Genomic DNA, 21052 nt, shown 5'->3' with positions numbered 1-21052 from the left:
CCATTCACCACCTAAAATATTCATGCCCTCCACCTGCGATGCACAGTGGCAGCCACATGTACCATCTACAAGATGCACAACAGCATCTTGCAAACCCGCTGCATCCACCAGTCAGGACAAGGGTAGCAGATGCATGGGCATATCACCACCTTCACTTTACTCTCCAAGTCACATATCACCCACACTTTGAATGAAATCACAATTTCTTCAGTATCACTGGATCAAAATCCTGAGACTTCCTCCCAACAGCATTGTGGGTGTACCTACACAACTGGACTGCAGCGGCTTCAAGAAGGCAGCTCACCACCAGTTTCTCAATAGCAGTTTGAGATGGACGACAAGCCGTCGCCTTGTCAACAACACCCACAGCCAAATAATTTAAAAAAGGGAACAGAATAAAATCCCCTCAGGCAGGTGGGAATCTAACAGAAAACATTATCACATCAGAAATGTACTGCCAATTTAAATTCTCCCCCACCTGCTATCTGTCTCACGGACAATTAGTTAACCCACTATATAAATGATTAGTGCAATTTTTTCCATGTGGGAAAAATGTCAGTAGGATGCGGGAAGCAAAAACTCAGTTGGTTCCACTTTCCCTGTGTTTCCCTGTGAGGTGCCGGAGTGACTGTAGATATTGGTGAGCTGTGCTTCGAGTCTGTGTCAAAGTTTCAAACGTCTGTTCCTGTCTTGAACTGTTGTGTTAGAAATGAATTTAATTTATTAATTTTGAAAATGTCAATAACTGTTTTCTTAATGAGCCAATGATTTTATTTTGCTGTTTAAACTAAAATGTATATTTTCAGTTGAGACAAATTCGATGTGGGACATTAATGGTCTTCACCCACAAAGTAGTCACTTCAGTAATTAAACTGAAACCAGTTACAGCTTCACTGGTGCCCGACCAAGATTGATGGCGGCTGGAAAGAGAAAGAGGATTTTAGTGTTCTTTCACTCAACAATAATGTTTCAATATCACATCAGCTGCATTAAAAAACAACTTAAACAACTTCTATTTTAGATCTATTTTTAAATTATTATTTTCCGTTTCCTCACCTTTGTCCTTCCCCAGTGACACACCTCCACCCAACAGAACTGACCAGGACCCCACACACACACACACACCCAGACAGACACACACACAGACAGACACACACACACATGCACGCACACACAGACAGACACACACACAGACAGACACACGCACACACGCACACACACAGACACACACACACACACACACACACACACACAGACAGACACACACAGACACACACGCGCACGCACACACACACACACACACAGAATTCCCCAATTCCACAACCAGTTTCTGGGACATATATGGAAAAGCAGCTTGGGCTGAAATAAAACTCAGCAACCTTGTTTAGTGAAAATATCATTGCAGATTCTATGATGTCAGAGCGTTGCCAAGGGGACTGCAGTGGTTCAAGATGGCGGCTAATCAAGGGTAATTAGTGCTGGGCAATAAGAGGTCTTCATGAGAACAACACCACATCCCATAAACCAATAAAAATCACACAAAGCAAGGGCATACCATCCATTTCAACCCCATTGACTCTGGGAAAATGAACCTACAACCATTTGACACGCATATTGTCAGGGTTTGATCGAATTGCACAAACAGCAATTAAATTTTACCCATATATTTTGAACTCCCGTTGCCTTATTTCAGGACACCTAATAAAGGCTGCATTAGTATTTTATGCTACCTCAACATTATTGATTTCCACAGAATGCCTGTTTTGTCTTTTAGTTAGTAAACAAACCTACCTTCTGCTTTCTCATTGTGGCCAGTTACAACAGGTACAGGAAGGGTCATAGACTAACCCAGGAATACAATTCTTCAGGTAGGTTACTCCATCGTCACATTGGTAAAATTTGGTCTTGTCCTTTGGATCAGCATAGAAACCATTAGATTTGTTGGCACAGAAACCACTGCCAGGGGGCTGAGTGACAGGGACAGCTGGCTTCAGCGTTGTTTTAGATGGAACACAAGCTGGAAGGAAATAAAATTCACAATTTCATCACCTGCTTCAAAATTAGTCACAAACAAAAGTAAACGTTGCGAAGTTAACGGCTCTGGGACACTAAAACCCCTCAGGTAGATGTCAATTCATTCCAGTATCTGGTGGAGCTCAACTTCTTACAGCATCAAGAATGAGCTGTTTGGAAACCCAGTTCAATCACTGAGGAAATTTTGGAACAACTAATTCCATCTCGACAGTTGTAGTGCATATAGTTTGACCTCAAGTCAAGTTAAATAAAAAGGAAACTGAAAAAGTTGATAAATTTGTATCACAACAAACTATCCTTTTAAATTGCACAATTACACAAAGCACATTTTCAGTTTATTTAAATATCATTGCACACTGGTTGCAACAATATCGCAACAGCAGGAGGCCATTCAGCCCCTCAAGCCTGTCCTGCCAGTCAGTGAGATCATGGTTGATCTGTGACCTAACCCCATGTACCTGCCTTTGGCTCATATCCCTTAATATCCTTCCTCAAATTGGACCTGTTTGCTCTAGAATTTAGAAGACTAAGGGGGGATCTGATCAAGTATTCAAGATATTAATAGGGAAAGATAGGGTGGATAAAGATAAACTATTTACACTGGTTGGAGATTCTAAAACTAGGGGCATCGTCTAAAAATTAGGGTCAGACCGTTCAGGAGAGATGTTTGAAACTCTCTCCCACACACAGCAGTTGAAGCTGGAACAGTTGTTAATTTTAAATCTGAGATGGATAGATTTTTGTTGAGCAAAAATATTAAGGGATATGGCCCTCAGGCAGGTAGATGGAATTAGGTCACAGAGCAGACATGATCTCATTGAATGGTGGGACAGGCTCGAGGGGCTGAATGGCCTACTCCTGTTCCTATTTCCTAAGGGACTGGTTTAGCTGGCTTGTAAAGCAGACCAAGGCAGGCCAGCAGCACGGTTCAATTCCCGTACCAGCCTCCCCGAACAGGCGCCGGAATGTGGCGACTAGAGGCTTTTCACAGTAACTTCATTTGAAGCCTACTTGTGACAATAAGCGATTTTCATTTCATTTCGAGAGCTGAAAGGTGCAGAACCGATTAATTTGGTTAGTGGATAGCTAAACGTCTGAAGTCATTCTAACGTTGGTGACACCTTACTACAGCTGTGAAGCAGTGGTGTTCTGTTGGAATGACTGAGTCCTCAGAGGTTGTGTGGGAGCTTGAATGTACAAGGCAATCCAAGGCAGAGAGATTCTGAAATGAGAGACTTAAATCCTGGAGCTGGATCCTTGTTGAAGGCATTTGAGAGAAAGCATTGTTTGAGAGAATCGCAGGCATGTATTTTGAGGGTGGAGTTCAGAAACACTTGTGTGGAAGCCAGAGATCCAGTGAAGCCTGTCAGCTCACAGTGAGAAAATCATTTGGAGGCTTTTGAGGAGAAATTCACGGAAGTTGTACTGGGTGGCATCTGCCACTTGGTTTCAGAGTGTGGTGTGTCTGACTGCAGTCGGCCTATTATTCAACAGGGACTCAGTTCTTCAGGGTGGGATTCTCTCAGCCCGGGGCCGCAGAGAATCGGCGCCATTGGTGCCAGCGAGGTCGGCAGAGCGCCAGTCAGGGGCCGCTCTACGCGGCCCCCCCCGCCGATTCTCGGCCCGGGATGGGCCGAGCGGCCGTCGCGAAAAAACCCGAGTCTCGCCGGCGCCGTTCTACCCTGCTCTCCGCCAGCGGGACCTCGGCGTGGCAGTGTCCGGAGGCGGCCTGTGGGGGGGGAGGGGTAAATCGAACCCGGGGGGGGGGGGGCTTCCGTTGTGGCCTGGCCCACCAATCGGCGGGCCGGCCTCTCGGGCTGGGGGGGCCTCCTTTCTTCTGCGCCAGCCCCTTTAGCCCAACGCCATGTTGCGTTGGGGCCAGCGCGGAGAAGGGAGCCACTGCGCATGCGCGCATTGTTGCCGGTGCCACTGTGCATGTGCGGACCCCGCGGCACCCAGTTGATGCCGGATTCAGCAGCTGGAGCGGCGTGGGTCGCTCCAGTGCCCTGCCAACCCCCTGTAGGGGCCAGAATTGCTGATCCTGAGGCCATGTTGACGCCGTGGAGAAACGCGACAGAGTTTCAGACGGCGTCAACACTTAGCCTCAGGATCAGAGAATCCAGCCGTAAAGGTTTTTTTACACCTGGAAAGATGTAGGTGGGGTGGAGGACTAATGTATTATAGTAAATCTATTTGTGTTTCATAAAAGTCTGATTATTTTGTGACAAGTTAACTGACAGACCTTTGACTTTGTTCATCCATGTCTCTAAACAAAACAAACGTTACAGATTATTGAGCCAGTGTTCCATTTTGGGGCCTGACTGTCCCGCTGGGATTGTAACGGACTGAGCAACATTCTATCAGTCGCGTTTCTGTGGCTCTAACAATGTTGAAATTGAAAAACATTGATTATACAGCAAATGTATATACATAAGGGGATCAGGGGTTATGGGGAGAAGGCAGGAGAATGGGGATGAGAAAATATCAGCCAGGATTGAATGGCGGAGCAGACTCGATGGGCCGAGTGGCCTAATTCTGCTCCTATGTCTTATGGTTTTATGGTCTTATAAATCATTTCTCCGTTATATTCATTATTAGTTGCTGTCCATGCTGACTTTGTGACATAAATGAATAATCAACTCCAAGTATAAAGAATCCTGACATTTACCTGATGAAATTCCAAGTCCAGTGTGCAGCGCATTAATGAGAGGATACGGCCCTTGGTTGCAGAAAGAACCAGAGAAATCATCCATAGCGAGGGTCCACACCATAGCTCCTCCAAAGTTGTTCTTCGTCAGCCACTCCGCCTGAAAGACATTGTTCACAACTTTATTTCACAAATCCTCGTTGCAAGTAGCTTTTGCCCAAATATAACTTATCCTTCCCAAGGGTCCGTGTTTGGACCCTTGTTTACCCTGATATATATTGATGACCTAGACTTTGATGTACAGGGCACCATTTCAAAGTGTGAAGATGATATAAAACTTGAAGGCATTGTAAACTATGAGAAGGTTAGCTCAGGACTATGATAGGCCAGAGGCAAGTTGGAGGAATGGGAAGACCGGTGACAGCTGAGGTTCGATGCAGCAAAACATGAAGTAATTAATTTGAGAGGAAGAATATGGAGAGACAATGGAAAATAATTGATACATCTTTAAAAGGGTATCAGGAACAGAGGGACCTGAATGTATAGGTTTTTAAGTCTGTATTAAGACTGTATTAAGAAATTATATTAGCACTTAAGGCCAAAATGTTGAATCAGTCTGGGTGAAAATATAAAATAAGGGAAAAAACTCCTTGGAAGGAGTAATTTACAGGCCCCCCGAGCAATAATTCCAAGAAATAATGAGGGCTTATGACAAGGGCACAACAGTAATCATGGGTGATTTTAACATGTACATTGGCTGGATTAATCAAATTGGCAAGGGTTGCTTTGAGGGAGATTTCATAAAGAACATAGATTATACAGTGCAGAAGGAGGCCATTCGGCCCATCGAGTCTGCACTGACCCACTTAAGCCCTCACTTCCACCTTATCCCCGTATCCCAATAACCCCTCCTAACCTTTTTTTTGGTCACTAAGGGTAATTTATCATGGCCAATCCACCTAACCTGCATGTCTTTGGACTGTGGGAGGAAACCGGAGCACCCGGAGGAAACCCACGCAAACACGGGGAGAACGTGCAGACTCCGCACAGACAGTGATCCAGCGGGGAATCGAACCTGGGTCCCTGGCGTTGTGAAGCCACAGTGCTATCCACATGTTCTACCGTGCTGCCCTTAAAAGTGTATGAGGGATTGTTTCTTCGAGCATAATGTTATGGAGCCAACCAGGGAGCAGGCTATTTTAGATGAATTGGACATTCCGAATTCTCCCTCAGTATACTCGAACCGGCGTCGGAGTGTGGCGACTAGGGGCTTTTCACAGTAACTTCATTGCAGTGTTAATGTAAGCCTACTTGTGACAATGAAAATTATTATTATATAAAGGGACTGGAGTATAAAAGTAGAGAAGTGTTGTTGCAATTGTATAGGGTGTGGGTGAGACCACATCTGGAATTTTGTGTCCGTTTGGGTCTCCTTATTTGAGGAAGGGTGTGGTGGCTTTGGAGGCAGTTCAGAGGCGGGTCACCAGATTGATTCTGGGGCTTAAAGGGTTGACGTATGAAAAGAGATTAAACAGTTTAGGATTATACTCGCAGGAGTTTAGAAGGATGAGAGGGGTTCCGATCGAGGTATATAAAATACTAAATGGGATTGATAAAGTAAATGTAGACCAAATGTTCCCCCTTGTGGGGCAAACTAGAATGAAACGCCATAAATATAGGTTGAGAGGCGGGAGATTTAGAACTGAGATGAGGAGGAGCTACTTCTCGCAGAGGGTGGTGAGTTTGTGGAACCCGCTGCCCCACAGTGTGGTGGAGTCTGAATCATTAAATGGTTTCAAGAAGGCGATATATTTATGATTTTAAAAATGGGTTAAAGGGATATGGGGAACAGGTGGGAGGTGGATTTGGGACCAGGAAGAGATCAGCCAGGATCTGATTGAATCGTGGAGCAGGCTCAAAGGGGTGAATTGCCTATTTCTGCTCCTAACTCCTATGTTCCTAAGCCATTGAATGTGGCGGGACAGTTAAGAGAACAGTTCCTAAATCATTCATATCATGGCCATATTGTTAACAGGACCACATAGTTGGAAGATAGAGTGCAAGAACAAAGAGCTTGTGTTTGACTCGTATAAGTCATTAGTTCAGTCCCAGTATTGCACCCAGTTCAGGACTCTACACATTCAGAAGAACACAAAGGCATTAGAGGATGCAGAAAAGATTCATGAGAATAATTCCAAGGTGGAGGAACTTCAGATATGAAGATAGATGCAAGAGGTGGGGACTGTTTTCCTCAAAAAACAAAGGCTGAGGAGATTTGATTGAGATTTTAAAAGTCATTCCGACTCGTGAAAGGATTGAGAATGAGAGGTCACAGGTTTAAAATAATTTGTAAAAGATGCAGAAGTGGTTTCTGGAAAATCTTTTCCATGTCGCGAGATGTTTGAGTCTGGAAGGCACTGCCATTCTGCCCACAAAGAGGTGAATTGACAGGATATGATCTTCTCCCAACAATATTGTATAAGAGACTACATCAGAAAAAAGAATGGTGGCTAAAGGCATCAAACAAGATCTCTCATCCATATGTCATGGTCCAAAAGTCGTATGTGTAATGTAATTTTCAAGTGATTCGGTTGATCGATGTAACATCAGGATTCACTTGCTTATTGCAACAAACAAGAATCATAGAATCATAGAATTTCTACAGTGCAGAAGGAAGCCATTTGACCCATTGAGTCTGCACCGACCCTCTGAAAGAGCACCTCACCCAAATCCACTCACCCATTCTACCCCCGTAACCCGACCTAGCCTTTGGACAGTCAGGAGAAATTTAGCACGGCCAATCCACTTAACCTGCACATCTTTGGATCGTGGGAGGAAACCGGAGCACCCGGAGGAAACCCACGCAGACACGGGGAGAACATGCCAACTCCTCACAGACAGTAACCAGATGCCGGAATTGAACCCCGGTCCTAGCGCTGTGAGGCAGCAGTGCTAACCACTGTGCCTCTGTGCCGCCCAGTAGTATATCGCAACAAATATTGCACCAAATCAACAAATATGAAATGTATAAAATCAATTTAACAAAGGTACCTTGTCTCTAAAGCTTTTCACATTGTCATACCCGATCCACGTATCTCCTTTGTAACCGTATGGAACCACCTGTGGAGCATTCCATATCGACGTACCACTTTTCAGAAGTGTGCAGATCTGTGAGAAGAGTGAGACATTCGTATTCAAATCATCAGTGGCCACCAACAATCAGTGGTTTGCAATGCTTCCCAGGGAGGCTGACAACCTTTCTGATTTCACTTTTCCTTAAACGTTTATTCAGCTATCATTTTCTCTTAATTGCATTCCTCAAACTGGGGGCACCATTCTATTTTGCTGTCAAAAAAATATTTTTATTCATAAATAGCAAATGCTGAACAAAAGGACCCGAGACAATCATTGATGCTTCACTCTGCACGTTTCCAATATGAGGCAGAGGAGGGGTCAGACAGCATCTCGAGATTGATCTGAGTCTCAACATCAACACCAGCTTACTTACCCTTCCAACAATGTGCAAATAAGACACAGGTTGATGCACAAATGCTGAGGAATGACTGTAATCACGAAACAAAAAACCCTAAAATTTCCTGTTGAGAGGGAGGTTGAGGATGTAAAATGTGATATCCTCCACTTCACCTCCTTGTGTATTTCCCAAGACTGACAACAATGGCCAGAGTGAGACAGTCAAACACCTCCTGCTGATGGAGGCTGTGACATTGTGTCTCTGATCATCAGAGTGTGATGTCACACGTTTCAGCTCCTGGTAGCTAAGCTGGGCGATGCCATGTGTTGTGAAGCTGGCAGAGGCAGCGGGATCTTCATACACGGGGCAGATGATCAGATAGAGGTGTCCTGGGTAAGGATGTCCGAATGCACGGCCTGTTTTAACACTGGGTCATTCTGGAAACTTTCATCACTTGAACTGCACAAGGGCAGTCAGCTTATGTTTTCAAAATACATTTGAACACGTGACTTAATCTGCCTGAGGACGTTCATATGATTGAGGTAATTTCTCACAGTAAAGCTTGAGTTTTTTTGGAGGGTCGAATTCAAAAATTGGTTCAATAGTATTTTCAATATATGACCTGACAGAGAAAAATAATATGCACCAGTCTTAATACCTCATAATAGGCCAAGCTTCCAGTCGATCTGGTGTATTTCCCAGCTGGTCCAGGACCTCCAGATGGGGCTCCAATTCCATGGTCAGATGTGGTCAGCCTGAAGGTATGGCCATATGTAGGGAATCCAATATTCAGTTTCTCTGCAGGAGCTCCCTGAATCCTCCAGTAATTCATCGTAAAGTTCTACCAAAAAAAATGAAAGTAGCTGCTGGAAATCTTTCACGACCCATCTGGCTAAAGACCATTGGAAATAATCAATATCACTGATTTCTATTTTCATGAACACTTACCACATTAAAGTAAAGGTTGGTGTAATGTTTGTTATTTGGAAGAGGATAAAGAGGACTATTTTCTCCAGTGACAATATTCCCAGATCCAACAAAGTCATATGTCATCACATTGAAAAAGTCCAAGTATCTGTGTGAGAAGAGGTCTGAGTTACACAGATATCCTTTTTACTAAAATAAATGGTAATCATCTAACTCATTAAGCTAATGAGCTCTGGCAAATAAAACTATAGCAAATAAAAAAGGGCCTTGCATTTATCTAAGACCTTCCACGACCTCAGGATATCCCAAAGCAGTTTACAGTTGCTGAATAACTTTCAACATACAGAGCTGGATTCTACGCTGCCCAGTGCTGAAATCACGTTTGGCATGGCGGCGGCGAATCCAATTGATGCGACTATCAATTCACTGAGAGACACGTTGAGGAGTAAACCGTGGTTTTAATCAGCTTACAACTGAGCCTGCCTGTGACCGGTGCAACAATGAATATGGCCCCGCAGGTCAGCTGCCTTTATTATTCCTGTAAGGGGTGGAGCCATGGGCGAGCCCGTACATGCCCCGACATATCCCCCTGTGGGTGAAGCCGTACAATGGCCCATAGGTGGAGCCCACAGGGTTAAACACATAACGTAACACGATACAGCAGTAACATGATGTCACAGCGCACTGGTGAATTAACAGTAGTTCCATTCACCACACCAATTTCACGGCGAAATCGGGCCCGCCGCCGGTCCGGTGATCCTCCGGGACCCGAGAATCGGCGTGTTCGCGGAGTACTCCGCGTGGCTGGGGGCCCATTGCCAGAGGCCCGCCCATCAATCCTCCGCTGCCGACCGGCCGAGTTCACGATGGCACGGTTCTAACCACCTTACACTCGTCGGGAAGCTCGCGTGGTGGTTGTGGACTAAGGCCGCCGCCGTGCGCATGCGCAGACTCGAAACCGGAAGTGCGGGGGCCCGTATCCGCAGCTAAAGCTGCCTGAATCACTCTGGGTCTCTGCTAGCTGCCTGCAGGTCAGTGAATCGGCTCATCTTTTCTGCAGGAGTCTTCAAAGTGAAACGCCAGCGTTTCTACACCGGCGTGGGGACATGGTTGCAGTTTGGGAGAATCCAATCTATTAGTACGCAGTTGTAGGGCTGGATTCTCCGTCCCGCCGCGCCACATTTCTGTCCCGACCCGCCGGCGGGATGCTCCGTTACGCCGGCTGGTCAATGGGGTTTCCCCGTGTGGGGCAGCCCCACGCTGTCGGGAAACCCCCGGGCTCCGCAAAACGGAGCAGCCCGCCGGCGGAGAATCCCGCCCCCTGTGTCTGCTTTGCTCTTGTTTGGAAGATGGAGAAAATTCTTGTTGCATCTATTTTTTAAAAGGCAGCAGAAAAGATGGCGAGAATTATCGGCCGGTCAGTTTGACTTGCTGTAGTGAGATGGAATATTGTGTTGTGGAGACTGTCGTGTTATGTTATTGCCGGTAACAAAAGCTGCCACTTGATGTCGGCTCTGCTGAATGATGCTCCAGACTCTGAGATAGGTTTGACATATTTATTGAACGATTAACAATTCTCTTAAATGAGTTCGACACTCTGCTAATCTGACTCTCTAGTAACACAGTCTATTCCGCTAACCATACATGCTTGCTCTTGACCACGTGTGATGTTGCTGTAATCAACCCTGTCCTGCTCTCTTGGTCTCTGGAAGAGGCAGAGCCTGTGTGCCTTGTCCTTTTTATATGGATCGACCAACGAGAATGATGCTGTTAGCCAGAACATTGGGGGAACTCTTCCTTCAATGAGGCCATGGGGCCTCTTACATCTCGTTAAGAAATCAGACAGGACTTCAGATGTGATATCCAATGGGCAGTGCGGCACTCCCTCAGAATGGCACTGGGTGTCAGCTGAGACATTCCAATTGAAATCACAAGGGCAGCACGGTAGCGTTGTGGATAGCACAATTGCTTCACAGCTCCAGGGGTCCCAGGTTCAATTCCCGGCTTGGGTCACTGTCTGTGCGGAGTCTGCACGTCCTCCCCGTGTGTGCGTGGGTTTCCTCCGGGTGCTCCGGTTTCCTCCCACAGTCTAAAGATGTGCAGGTTAGGTGGATTGGCCATGATAAATTGCCCTTAGTGTCCAAAATTGCCCTTAGTGTTGGGTGGGGTTACTGGGGTATGGGGATAGGGTGGAGGTGTTGACCTTGGGTAGGGTGCTCTTTCCAAGAGCCGGTGCAGACTCGATGGGCCGAATGGCCTCCTTCTGCACTGTAAATTCTATGACAAGAGTGCTACCACTGAGCCAGCACTAAGACCTTTGTGTGTGGCTATACTGTATTCCAACCAAGGTTTATTTTAACCCGACAATCCTGTTTAAAATTGGAGACTAATAAAACGTCCTAACCACTGACTGGGGGTGGTTTGCCAAGTGCGATTTTCAAGTGAGCTTTGAAATGACCAGCGCTCATCTGGTACAAACAAGAGCTTTGTTTAGATTCCTAAACAGACTCATTCACCCATTGTCAAACCTAAAGAGAATCATTCTGGATCAATGGATGGAACCATTGACACTCAGGGTCAACCACGTGCCTCTCTATTACACTGCTTCAATGCAGCAGGGACTAGAATGGGCATAGCAAACATAGAATGGGTATTCATGGATATGTTGCCACGACTTGCACACAGGAAGTGACATATTGGTTGTGCAGACATTCTCACGAGTGTGGGTACAGGCGTGGCATGTAAGAGCTGGTGAAGATTTTACAGTAAACCGTTTAAGTTGTAGTCCTTAGTCATCATTCTAAACAACCCAGCAACTTCACAGTAGGCACAGTCCCACCATGGCACAAAGCAGCACACTCGATCACTCCTACATCACAACACAACTGATGAGAAGGGCCTATACATTCAGAAATTAAACTTGTACTTTGACACACTGCTTACCCTTGTTCTCGCAGTAACACATTCTGATCTCTTAATGTGCCACTATCAGCACCCTTTTTAGTCATTATCACCCCCATTTATATTTCCTTTTTCTTTTTGTCCACAACATTGTTATCAATCTCCACCTCCTATTCAGCCCCACCGCTCCATGCAAACCCGTCTCCCCACAACAGTATAAATCTGACCCTATTTCCAGTTCTCTCGAGCTTTGACAAAGAGTCACTCAGACTGGAAACGTGAGCTCCCTTCTCTCTCCACAGACACTGTCTGATCTGCTGAGATTGCCCAGCCTTTTCTGTTTTTGTTTCAGATTCCAGCATCCACAGTAACTTGCGTTTATCTTAGATATATTAATGTTACGAAAAGAGTAAAATTGGTTTCATAACTGACATTGATCCCTAAAACGTAACCAGATAAAAAAGCTATCTGGTCATCATCTCCCTGCTGTTTTGGGGGCTTTGATGTGAGATTGTTAGTTGGTGCAGTTGTGTCTATAGAACTACAAAATACTTCATTAACCGGGATTACTCTAAAGCTGGCAAAGGCGGCACATAATTCAAATGTGTTTTCCTGTCGTTCCCCTGCTTTTCATATTTTACCCTTTGTTGAAAGAAAGGAGCATTTGTCCAGCTTGCTCAGCATCACCCAGCTTCTGAATACAGCTTAACCGAGGCATTCCCAGTCACTAAACAAACTATTAAATCCAAAACCCCAGCTTCTGAATACAGCTTAACCGGGGCATTCCCAGTCACTAAACAAACTATTAAATCCAAAACCCCAGCTTCTGAATACAGCTTAACCGAGGCATTCCCAGTCACTAAACAAACTATTAAATCCAAAACCCCAGCTTCTGAATACAGCTTAACCGGGGCATTCCCAGTCACTAAACAAACTATTAAATCCAAAACCCCAGCTTCTGAATACAGCTTAACCGGGGCATTCCCAGTCACTAAACAAACTATTAAATCCAAAACCCCAGCTTCTGAATACAGCTTAACCGGGGCATTCCCAGTCACTAAACAAACTATTAAATCCAAAACCCCAGCTTCTAAATACAGCTTAACCGGGGCATTCCCAGTCACTAAACAAACTATTAAATCCAAAACCCCAGCTTCTGAATACAGCTTAACCGGGGCATTCCCAGTCACTAAACAAACTATTAAATCCAAAACCCCAGCTTCTGAATACAGCTTAACCGGGGCATTCCCAGTCACTAAACAAACTATTAAATCCAAAACCCCAGCTTCTGAATACAGCTTAACCGGGGCATTCCCAGTCACTAAACAAACTATTAAATCCAAAACCCCAGCTTCTGAATACAGCTTAACCGGGGCATTCCCAGTCACTAAACAAACTATTAAATCCAAAACCCCAGCTTCTGAATACAGCTTAACCGGGGCATTCCCAGTCACTAAACAAACTATTAAATCCAAAACCCCAGCTTCTAAATACAGCTTAACCGAGGCATTCCCAGTCACTAAACAAACTATTAAATCCAAAACCCCAGCTTCTGAATACAGCTTAACCGAGGCATTCCCAGTCACTAAACAAACTATTAAATCCAAAACCCCAGCTTCTGAATACAGCTTAACCGGGGCATTCCCAGTCACTAAACAAACTATTAAATCCAAAACCCCAGCTTCTGAATACAGCTTAACCGAGGCATTCCCAGTCACTAAACAAACTATTAAATCCAAAACCCCAGCTTCTGAATACAGCTTAACCGGGGCATTCCCAGTCACTAAACAAACTATTAAATCCAAAACCCCAGCTTCTGAATACAGCTTAACCGGGGCATTCCCAGTCACTAAACAAACTATTAAATCCAAAACCCCAGCTTCTGAATACAGCTTAACCGGGGCATTCCCAGTCACTAAACAAACTATTAAATCCAAAACCCCAGCTTCTAAATACAGCTTAACCGAGGCATTCCCAGTCACTAAACAAACTATTAAATCCAAAACCCCAGCTTCTGAATACAGCTTAACCGAGGCATTCCCAGTCACTAAACAAACTATTAAATCCAAAACCCCAGCTTCTGAATACAGCTTAACCGGGGCATTCCCAGTCACTAAACAAACTATTAAATCCAAAACCCCAGCTTCTAAATACAGCTTAACCGGGGCATTCCCAGTCACTAAACAAACTATTAAATCCAAAACCCCAGCTTCTGAATACAGCTTAACCGAGGCATTCCCAGTCACTAAACAAACTATTAAATCCAAAACCCCAGCTTCTGAATACAGCTTAACCGAGGCATTCCCAGTCACTAAACAAACTATTAAATCCAAAACCCCAGCTTCTGAATACAGCTTAACCGGGGCATTCCCAGTCACTAAACAAACTATTAAATCCAAAACCCCAGCTTCTAAATACAGCTTAACCGAGGCATTCCCAGTCAATAAACAAACTATTAAATCCAAAACCAAGAGGAAATTTTCGAACCTATCATTCTACATCCCTCTCCCACACTGCCTGTGTGACTAATATCAATACTTACTTTCCAAGTTCAGGAACCTCATAGCTCATACCAATGTTGCCCATTCCAGCAGAAACTGCAGCTGAGAGCAGCATTCGGGGTTGTCCAGAGATTTTCGCCTCAACTTCAAAAGCTGCCACCAATTCCTAAAAGTTAAAAATGAATAAAGTTTCTCTTAACAACTGATCCTCACCAAATGGAGGGTTTCAAACACTCACTAAATAATTGTCCAGCTTCATATAACAAAGAGATACAAAGTCTGAGAACACGCAATGACAAGTTCAAAAACAGCTTCTTCCCCGCTGTTACCTGACTCGTGAAGGACCCTCTTATGAACTGACCTGAACTCTCTACGCATCTTCTCCACTGAGTAGCTCTACACTCCGTATGCTTCCCCTGATGTCTATGTATTTCCACTGTGTATTTATCGTATGTCTTATGTTTTTCATTACAGAAGGATCTGCCTGGACTGTACGCAGGACGATAATCTTCACTGTACCTCAGTACACGTGACAATAAATCTAAATCCAAATCCATGACCAAGTGTCACACAATAATGTGTCTAATCTAAGGGTAAAGTCAGAGGTAGGACCAGGTTTAAACGGAGCCTTGATCAATAGCACGGTAGCATTGTGGGTAGCACAATTGCTTCACAGCTCCAGGGTCCCAGTTTCGATTCCCGGCTTGGGTCACTGTCTGTGCGGAGTCTGCACGTTCTCCCCGTGTCTGCGTGGGTTTCCTCCGGATGCTCCGGTTTCCTCCCACAGTCCAAAGATGTGCAGGTTAGGTGGATTGGCCGTGCTAAATTGTCCTTAGTGTCCAAAATTGCCCTTAGTGTTGGGTGGGGTTACTGGGTTATAGGGATAAGGTGAAGGTGTGGGCTTGGGTAGGGTGTTCTTTCCAAGAGCCGGTGCAGACTCGATGGGCCGAATGGCCTCTTTCTGCACTGTAAATTCTATGATTTCTATGAATAGCTCTTACTGCATAGTTGCCAGAATGGTGATTAATGAGGATTCGATCAAATTACTTTCATTGTTTAGCACAGGGCTAAATCGCTGGCTTTGAAAGCAGACCAAGGCAGGCCAGCAGCACGGTTCAATTCCCGTAACAGCCTCCCTGAACAGGCGCCGGAATGTGGCGACTAGGGGCTTTTCGCAGTAACTTCATTTGAAGCTGACTTGTGACAATAAGCGATTTTCATTTCATTTCATTTTCAATCCATATATTTCACATTTAAATATTCAAATTTCAAGTTTCACAAATTAGTGGGTGGGATTTTCTGCCCCACCCTTCGCGGTGGTGGACGGGGGCCGCCATTGATGGCAACGGGATTGTCTAGTTCCGTTGGATGGACCCCCACTGCCCAGGAACCGTGGTGGGAGTTCGCTGTCAGTCGGACCTGAAGATGACGCCAGCGGGAATGGCCGTAAATTCCGACAGTCTTTTCAAACTCTCTTTCTAGAAGTTGGTTCAGTTGCAGATTGACCATGATCTCATTGAATGGAATAAAATACTGGGAGAGCTCAATGTCCCAGGAATGCTCCTCTGTTCCGTGTCCTTCGTGCGGACCTCAAAAGCAAAATTTTAATTTACAAACAGGATTGAAAGGGGCTTTATTTTAGTTACAAGACTAAACATCCTGTGAAAGACATCTGCTCCTACCTGTGCCAGCACCGTGAAGAGGTGTTTATTTTGTCTCCCAGGATATTCCCAGTCAATGTCCAAACCATCAAATCCATAACCACGCAGCAGCCTAATCACAGACTTGATGAAAATTTGGCGGTTTTCTGATTTGGAAACCATAGTGGAGAACCTGGAGGAGAGGAGAATGTTAAACAAGGTCAGAACTGTGAGTATTTGGGTCTCAGCAATTAGCAACTGAACCATTAAGAGGGTCGTATTTGTTTTACAATTTCAAAATATACAAGGAAACCAATTATAAATTACAAAAATATAGTTGTGATATGAAATGAAAATCGCTTATTGTCACAAGTAGGCTTCAATGAAGTTACTGTGAAAAGCCCCTAGTCGCCACATTCCGGCGCCTGTTCGGGGAGGCTGGTACAGGAATTGAACCGTGCTGCTGGCCTGCCTTGGTCTGCTTTTTAAAAGCCAGCCATTTAGCCCAGTGTGCTAAACCAGCCCCTACAGGTGTTGTATTGTCGCTGCTCTTGTTAATCAGTTGAATCAATCTTCACTGGGTGTATTAATATCAATTGAGTCTCGTAGAAATGCTGTATTTGTTCCTGTCAGAATGTTTTATTAATATTATTTGAATTATATTTTACATTCAGCTGAATATAGTCACAATATGTTAATTGACAATCCATATATTTATCTAAAACTACACAGTTATCATTTTAAAAACCATCCCTTTGACTTCACTGTGTTTTATATTTTATATTAACACTACAGCTTATTTTATATTATGAACAATAGAAAGAGAAGCACGTTTCGCCCAACACTATAATAAAATATTTTAATCTTACTTCTGAGTTCCAAAGTTCCAGCCACCAATGGACAGGAGCGTTTTAAGGTTTCTATTTCTGTTGTAAAATGGAACAAATTATTCTTTTAGAATGAAGAACATAAATACATTTTCTAATACTACTCGAGTTGCTGAAAATCATTATTGTCCCAATGTTTATCCTGCTTTCTCATTTTGATGCTAACTTTTAATTGAGCAGAAATACTTCAGTGCAGAACAAACATTTCACATCAGGATGTGCCACAGAAAGAGGGGGTAAGGTCCGTTATGGATATGTGGATGTCACCACTAAAGGCAGTCTTTCTCACGGTTAATTGCACCTGCAGCGAAGCTAATCCAGCTCACTAACTTTGTAAACCCTTCCAATACACCCAAAAAGGCAGGCAGAAGGAGAGGGAGCGATTACTGGTCAACCATAGGGTGAAAGAAGTTGGAACCACCACAAACACATCCAGGCTGTAATATGCGTGCAAAGATTAAGGTGCTGGTTGAGGCACGATCAATTTGACTGGAGACGAAGTTGAATCCAAACTGAGACTTTATTAGTATCAGATGTGTGGCCTCCCACAGCAGCTGACGAAATGGCTGCGAGCTGGAGGCCACGCATATTTATAACCCGGCTCCTGGGCGGAGCTAGCATGCAGGGGCCCCAGGTGAACCTGTAGTGCAGGTTCTACCGTACAACCTCTAATATCAGAACACAGTGGGTTACCACACTGGTGCAGCTTTCCGCCTTGGGGCTGGGCTCTGTTGGCTGGGCATCTGGTGTGGGCAGGATTGGTGCCATGGGGTTTAATGCTTGTGCCAGCTGGGGTGGATTGGGGGCATGTCTCCTTACCCTTCCCATGGTCGAGGTCAGCTCACTGTATCTTTGAGCAGGACACACTGCTGCTACTGCACGTCGGTGTTGGAGGGAATTAACATTTAAGCCACTCAAGCTGCCCCTTTGTACTTGCCAATGCTGAGCAGTGGAGGCGCAATCATTCAGGCAGGTGGCGAGTATTCCATCACACTCCTCGCGTGTGCCTTCCACATGATGGACAGGTCTTGGCTGTCACGGGATGAGTTGCTGCTCTCAGAATTCCCAGACTCTGACATGTGTTTATATCCACAGCGTCTATATGGCTGATCCAGTTCAGTTTGTGGTCAATGGTAGCCCCCAATATGTTGACAGTGAATGTGGGCAAAGGGTCTGCAGCAATGGCAATGCCATTAAATGTCTTAAATTTTGCCAGGGTTCCTTGATGCCACAGTCGGCCAAACGTTGCATTAATTACAAATGCTGTCACTCTCAGCTCTTCCAATCTCGCCGGCAACGTGCAAATTGCAGCTTTGAGTAAAGATCAGAAGCAGGGTCGGTGACAAAACACCTGGTTTTCCTCTCAGGCAGGAAAGCACAAATGACAAGGGAGGAGTTTAAAAACAGGGTGGGGGGAGGAGGCAACGCTTACTCTTTGGCTGGGGGGGGGGTCACTATTTGGCTACAATAATGGGGAGTGGTGTCAATGTTGTGAAAATATTTAACACCCATTGATTGGTGCTTGTTGGGATCTCACTCACTCTGAGTTGTTGAACGGAGTGGAAATTCCAGCTCCCTCACAGCCCAGTGTTCCTGCACACACACTGGTTTGGTCGACCATCTCAAGGGTTTTTGCAACTTCGAGTGAATATAAAGTGTTTTTTTGTTTATACGGGACAACACGGTGACAATGATTGCGTCAGACATTGTCAGACCCACTGGGCATCGACTCATCTCTGCCAATGGGACACAAATCAACAAAACCCAATTTCACCCAGAAATCATCTCCCTGACTGGGTCAGTCATCTTTTATTTGCATAACATTGGGCATCATTTTTCAATGTTCAACGGGACATAAAAGAACCTTAAACTATATTTAGAATTGCAGGTATTTTCTCAATATTAATAGAAAAATACTACTTGTTCTTAAGGCTGTTGAATGAGTGGTAGAGAGTCAGATCATTTGTGTCAAAGGTGGTGATTTTATTGTCCTTCATCCCAGCAAAAGCGTAGATCAGATGTGTGCACAAGCAGGGATCCAAATCATCGATCTTGTACTTCGCTGGTCCTCGTCTGTATTGAGCCCAGTTTGTAAAGTAACAAACCAGTCTGTAGGCAGAGCCTGAGGAGAAAGGAAAATCAGGACTGAGCTTCTACTCATTACATATCATTAAAAATAGCTTAAAAAGCACCAAGACTCACCCAGTTCCAGGCACGCCAACAAGACCACCGCTGGAATAAAGAATATAGGATAAGTGTTAAAATTCACAGCAAAATGTGCTGAAAGGTTTAAGAGTTCACAATGATGAGTGAACAGAAACATTAAGATTGTTTTCCTCACCATCAATTTGAGATGAACTATAATTATTTCAGGCTAATCATTGTAAAACTGAATTAGTCATCTACAACCCCCATCCCCAACTTTACCACCAACCCCTTGCTGTTTACTGCCTCAGACTGACCAAGACTGCTCGCCAGTCGATTGTCACTAAAAGCCTCATCAACGCTGTTATAACCCGCACGGGTCTCACGGGTCGGGATGATCCACTTCCCCGTGGAGTTTGCAGAACACCGGCTCCCCCGATAAGGGTGCGGAGAACCCTTAACTCGTTCATGGGCGGGATTTTCTCAGCCCCGGGCCAGGCCGGAGAATCAGCCCGACCGGCACGAATCGTGCCACGCCGCCCCACGCAGAGCGGAGAATCGGCACTATTGCCGCCGGCGCGGTGCCGGCTGGGGTCTGCTCTTCGGGACCACCCCCGGCGATTCAACCCCGAGTCCCACCGGCGCCGGTCTAACCTGCTCTCAGCCGACGGGACCTCGGCGTGGAAGTGTGTGGGGGTGGCCTGTGTGGGGGGAGGGGGCCTCTGTTGTGGCCTGGCCCGTGATCGGGACCCACCAATCGGCGGGCCGGCCTCTCGTGCGAGGGGCCTCCTTTCTTCCACGCCGGCCCCTGTAGCTCTACGCCATGTTTCATCGGGGCCGGCGCGGAGAAGGGAGCCACTGCGCATGCGCGGACCCCAGTTGATGCCGGGATCAGCAGCTGGAGCAGCGAGGGCCGCTCCAGTGCCGTGCTGGCCCCCTTTAGGGGCCAGAATTCCTGATCCTGAGGCCATGTTGACGCCGTCGGGAAACGCAACGGCGTTTCCGACGGCGTCAACACTTAGCCTCAGGATCACAGAATCCCGGCCCATGTGTCTTTGTATAGAGTCAGCCAGTCAGGCCCGACTCGAGAAGACTACTGGAGCTGTACATAATAGTTACCGTGTTAAATAAATCAGTTTGTTTTTCTCTACAACCCGGTGCGGACTCGGTGCCCCTTACAACAAACACCTTTGTCATCTCCAGGCTCAGTGAGGAAGAAACTAGACTGTCCATCCCAAAATTCGACCTAGGGCCTTAACCCGATCTTCGGGATGAGCCGTCCACATCAATCCTGCCTCCACAGCTAGCACACCCTACAGGAGAAGTGTATTTTGTCAGTCTGATCTTGCAACTCATTGGTTCTGAACAACCTTCTATAATAGCAGCAGATTTCAATAAAACTACCCTTCAAATCTCTATTATTACCTCAGATATTAACTTTTCAACTTTCCATTTAGCTGTGGTACTGAAATTAGAGACACCACAGAGAAAAATAGAGGCAGGAGGAGGCCATTCGGCCCTTTGAGCCTGCTCCCCCATTCGTTATGATCATGGCTGATCATCAAGTTCAATACCCTGACCCTGCCTTCCCCCCATATCCCTCGATCCCTTTAGCCCCAAGAGCTATATCTAATTCCTTCTTGAAATTACAAAACGTTTTGGCCTCAACTACTTTCTGTGGGAGTGAATTCCACAGATTCACCGCTCTCTGGGTGAAGAAATTTCTCCTCACCTCAGTCCTAAAAGGTTTGTCCCTTATCCTCAAACTATGGCCCCCTAGTTCTGGATTCCTCAACCATCGGGAACTTTCTTTCTGAATCTACCGTGTCCGATCCTGTTAGAATTTTATAAGTTTCTATGAGATCCCCCCTCACTCTTCTAAACTCCAATGAATATAA

The 21052-nt window shown here is 45.4% G+C and overlaps 2 protein-coding genes across 2 annotated transcripts in view; one reads left to right on the top strand and one right to left on the bottom strand.

Moving 5' to 3' along the window:
• The window catches only part of LOC140393643 (uncharacterized), a 411041-nt gene that overhangs the window by 183487 nt on the left and 206502 nt on the right, over positions 1-21052 (top strand). The window lies entirely within an intron of this gene.
• On the bottom strand, positions 784-19077 carry LOC140393639 (acidic mammalian chitinase-like). The gene is made up of 10 exons (XM_072479914.1): positions 18930-19077; positions 16992-17048; positions 16165-16315; positions 14524-14648; positions 9102-9228; positions 8812-8994; positions 7733-7849; positions 4703-4841; positions 1792-2017; positions 784-920 (listed from the first exon to the last, which is right to left on the bottom strand). Exons 1-9 carry the CDS (start codon positions 19004-19006, stop codon positions 1803-1805), a joined length of 1191 nt encoding a protein of 396 aa, XP_072336015.1. The 5' UTR covers positions 19007-19077; the 3' UTR covers positions 784-920; positions 1792-1802.

The sequence above is a fragment of the Scyliorhinus torazame genome, chromosome 17 (assembly GCF_047496885.1).
Source record: "Scyliorhinus torazame isolate Kashiwa2021f chromosome 17, sScyTor2.1, whole genome shotgun sequence".
NCBI classification, from domain to species: domain Eukaryota; kingdom Metazoa; phylum Chordata; class Chondrichthyes; order Carcharhiniformes; family Scyliorhinidae; genus Scyliorhinus; species Scyliorhinus torazame.
The sequence above is the reverse complement of the archived record's forward strand: the minus strand, read 5'-3'. Positions and strand labels throughout refer to the sequence as shown.

Bases quoted from the DNA above. Each gene is read 5' to 3' on its own strand.
- LOC140393639 (XM_072479914.1), bottom strand. From the start codon at position 19,006: ATGAAGGACAATAAAATCACCACCTTTGACACAAATGATCTGACTCTC. The intron at 9,229-14,523 runs GTAAGTATTGAT...CTTCTCACACAG, and splicing joins GAGGTTCCTGAACTTGGAAA to ATACTTGGACTTTTTCAATG. The intron at 7,850-8,811 runs GTATTAAGACTG...CTCTTCTCACAG, and splicing joins GAAGCTTGGCCTATTATGAG to ATCTGCACACTTCTGAAAAG.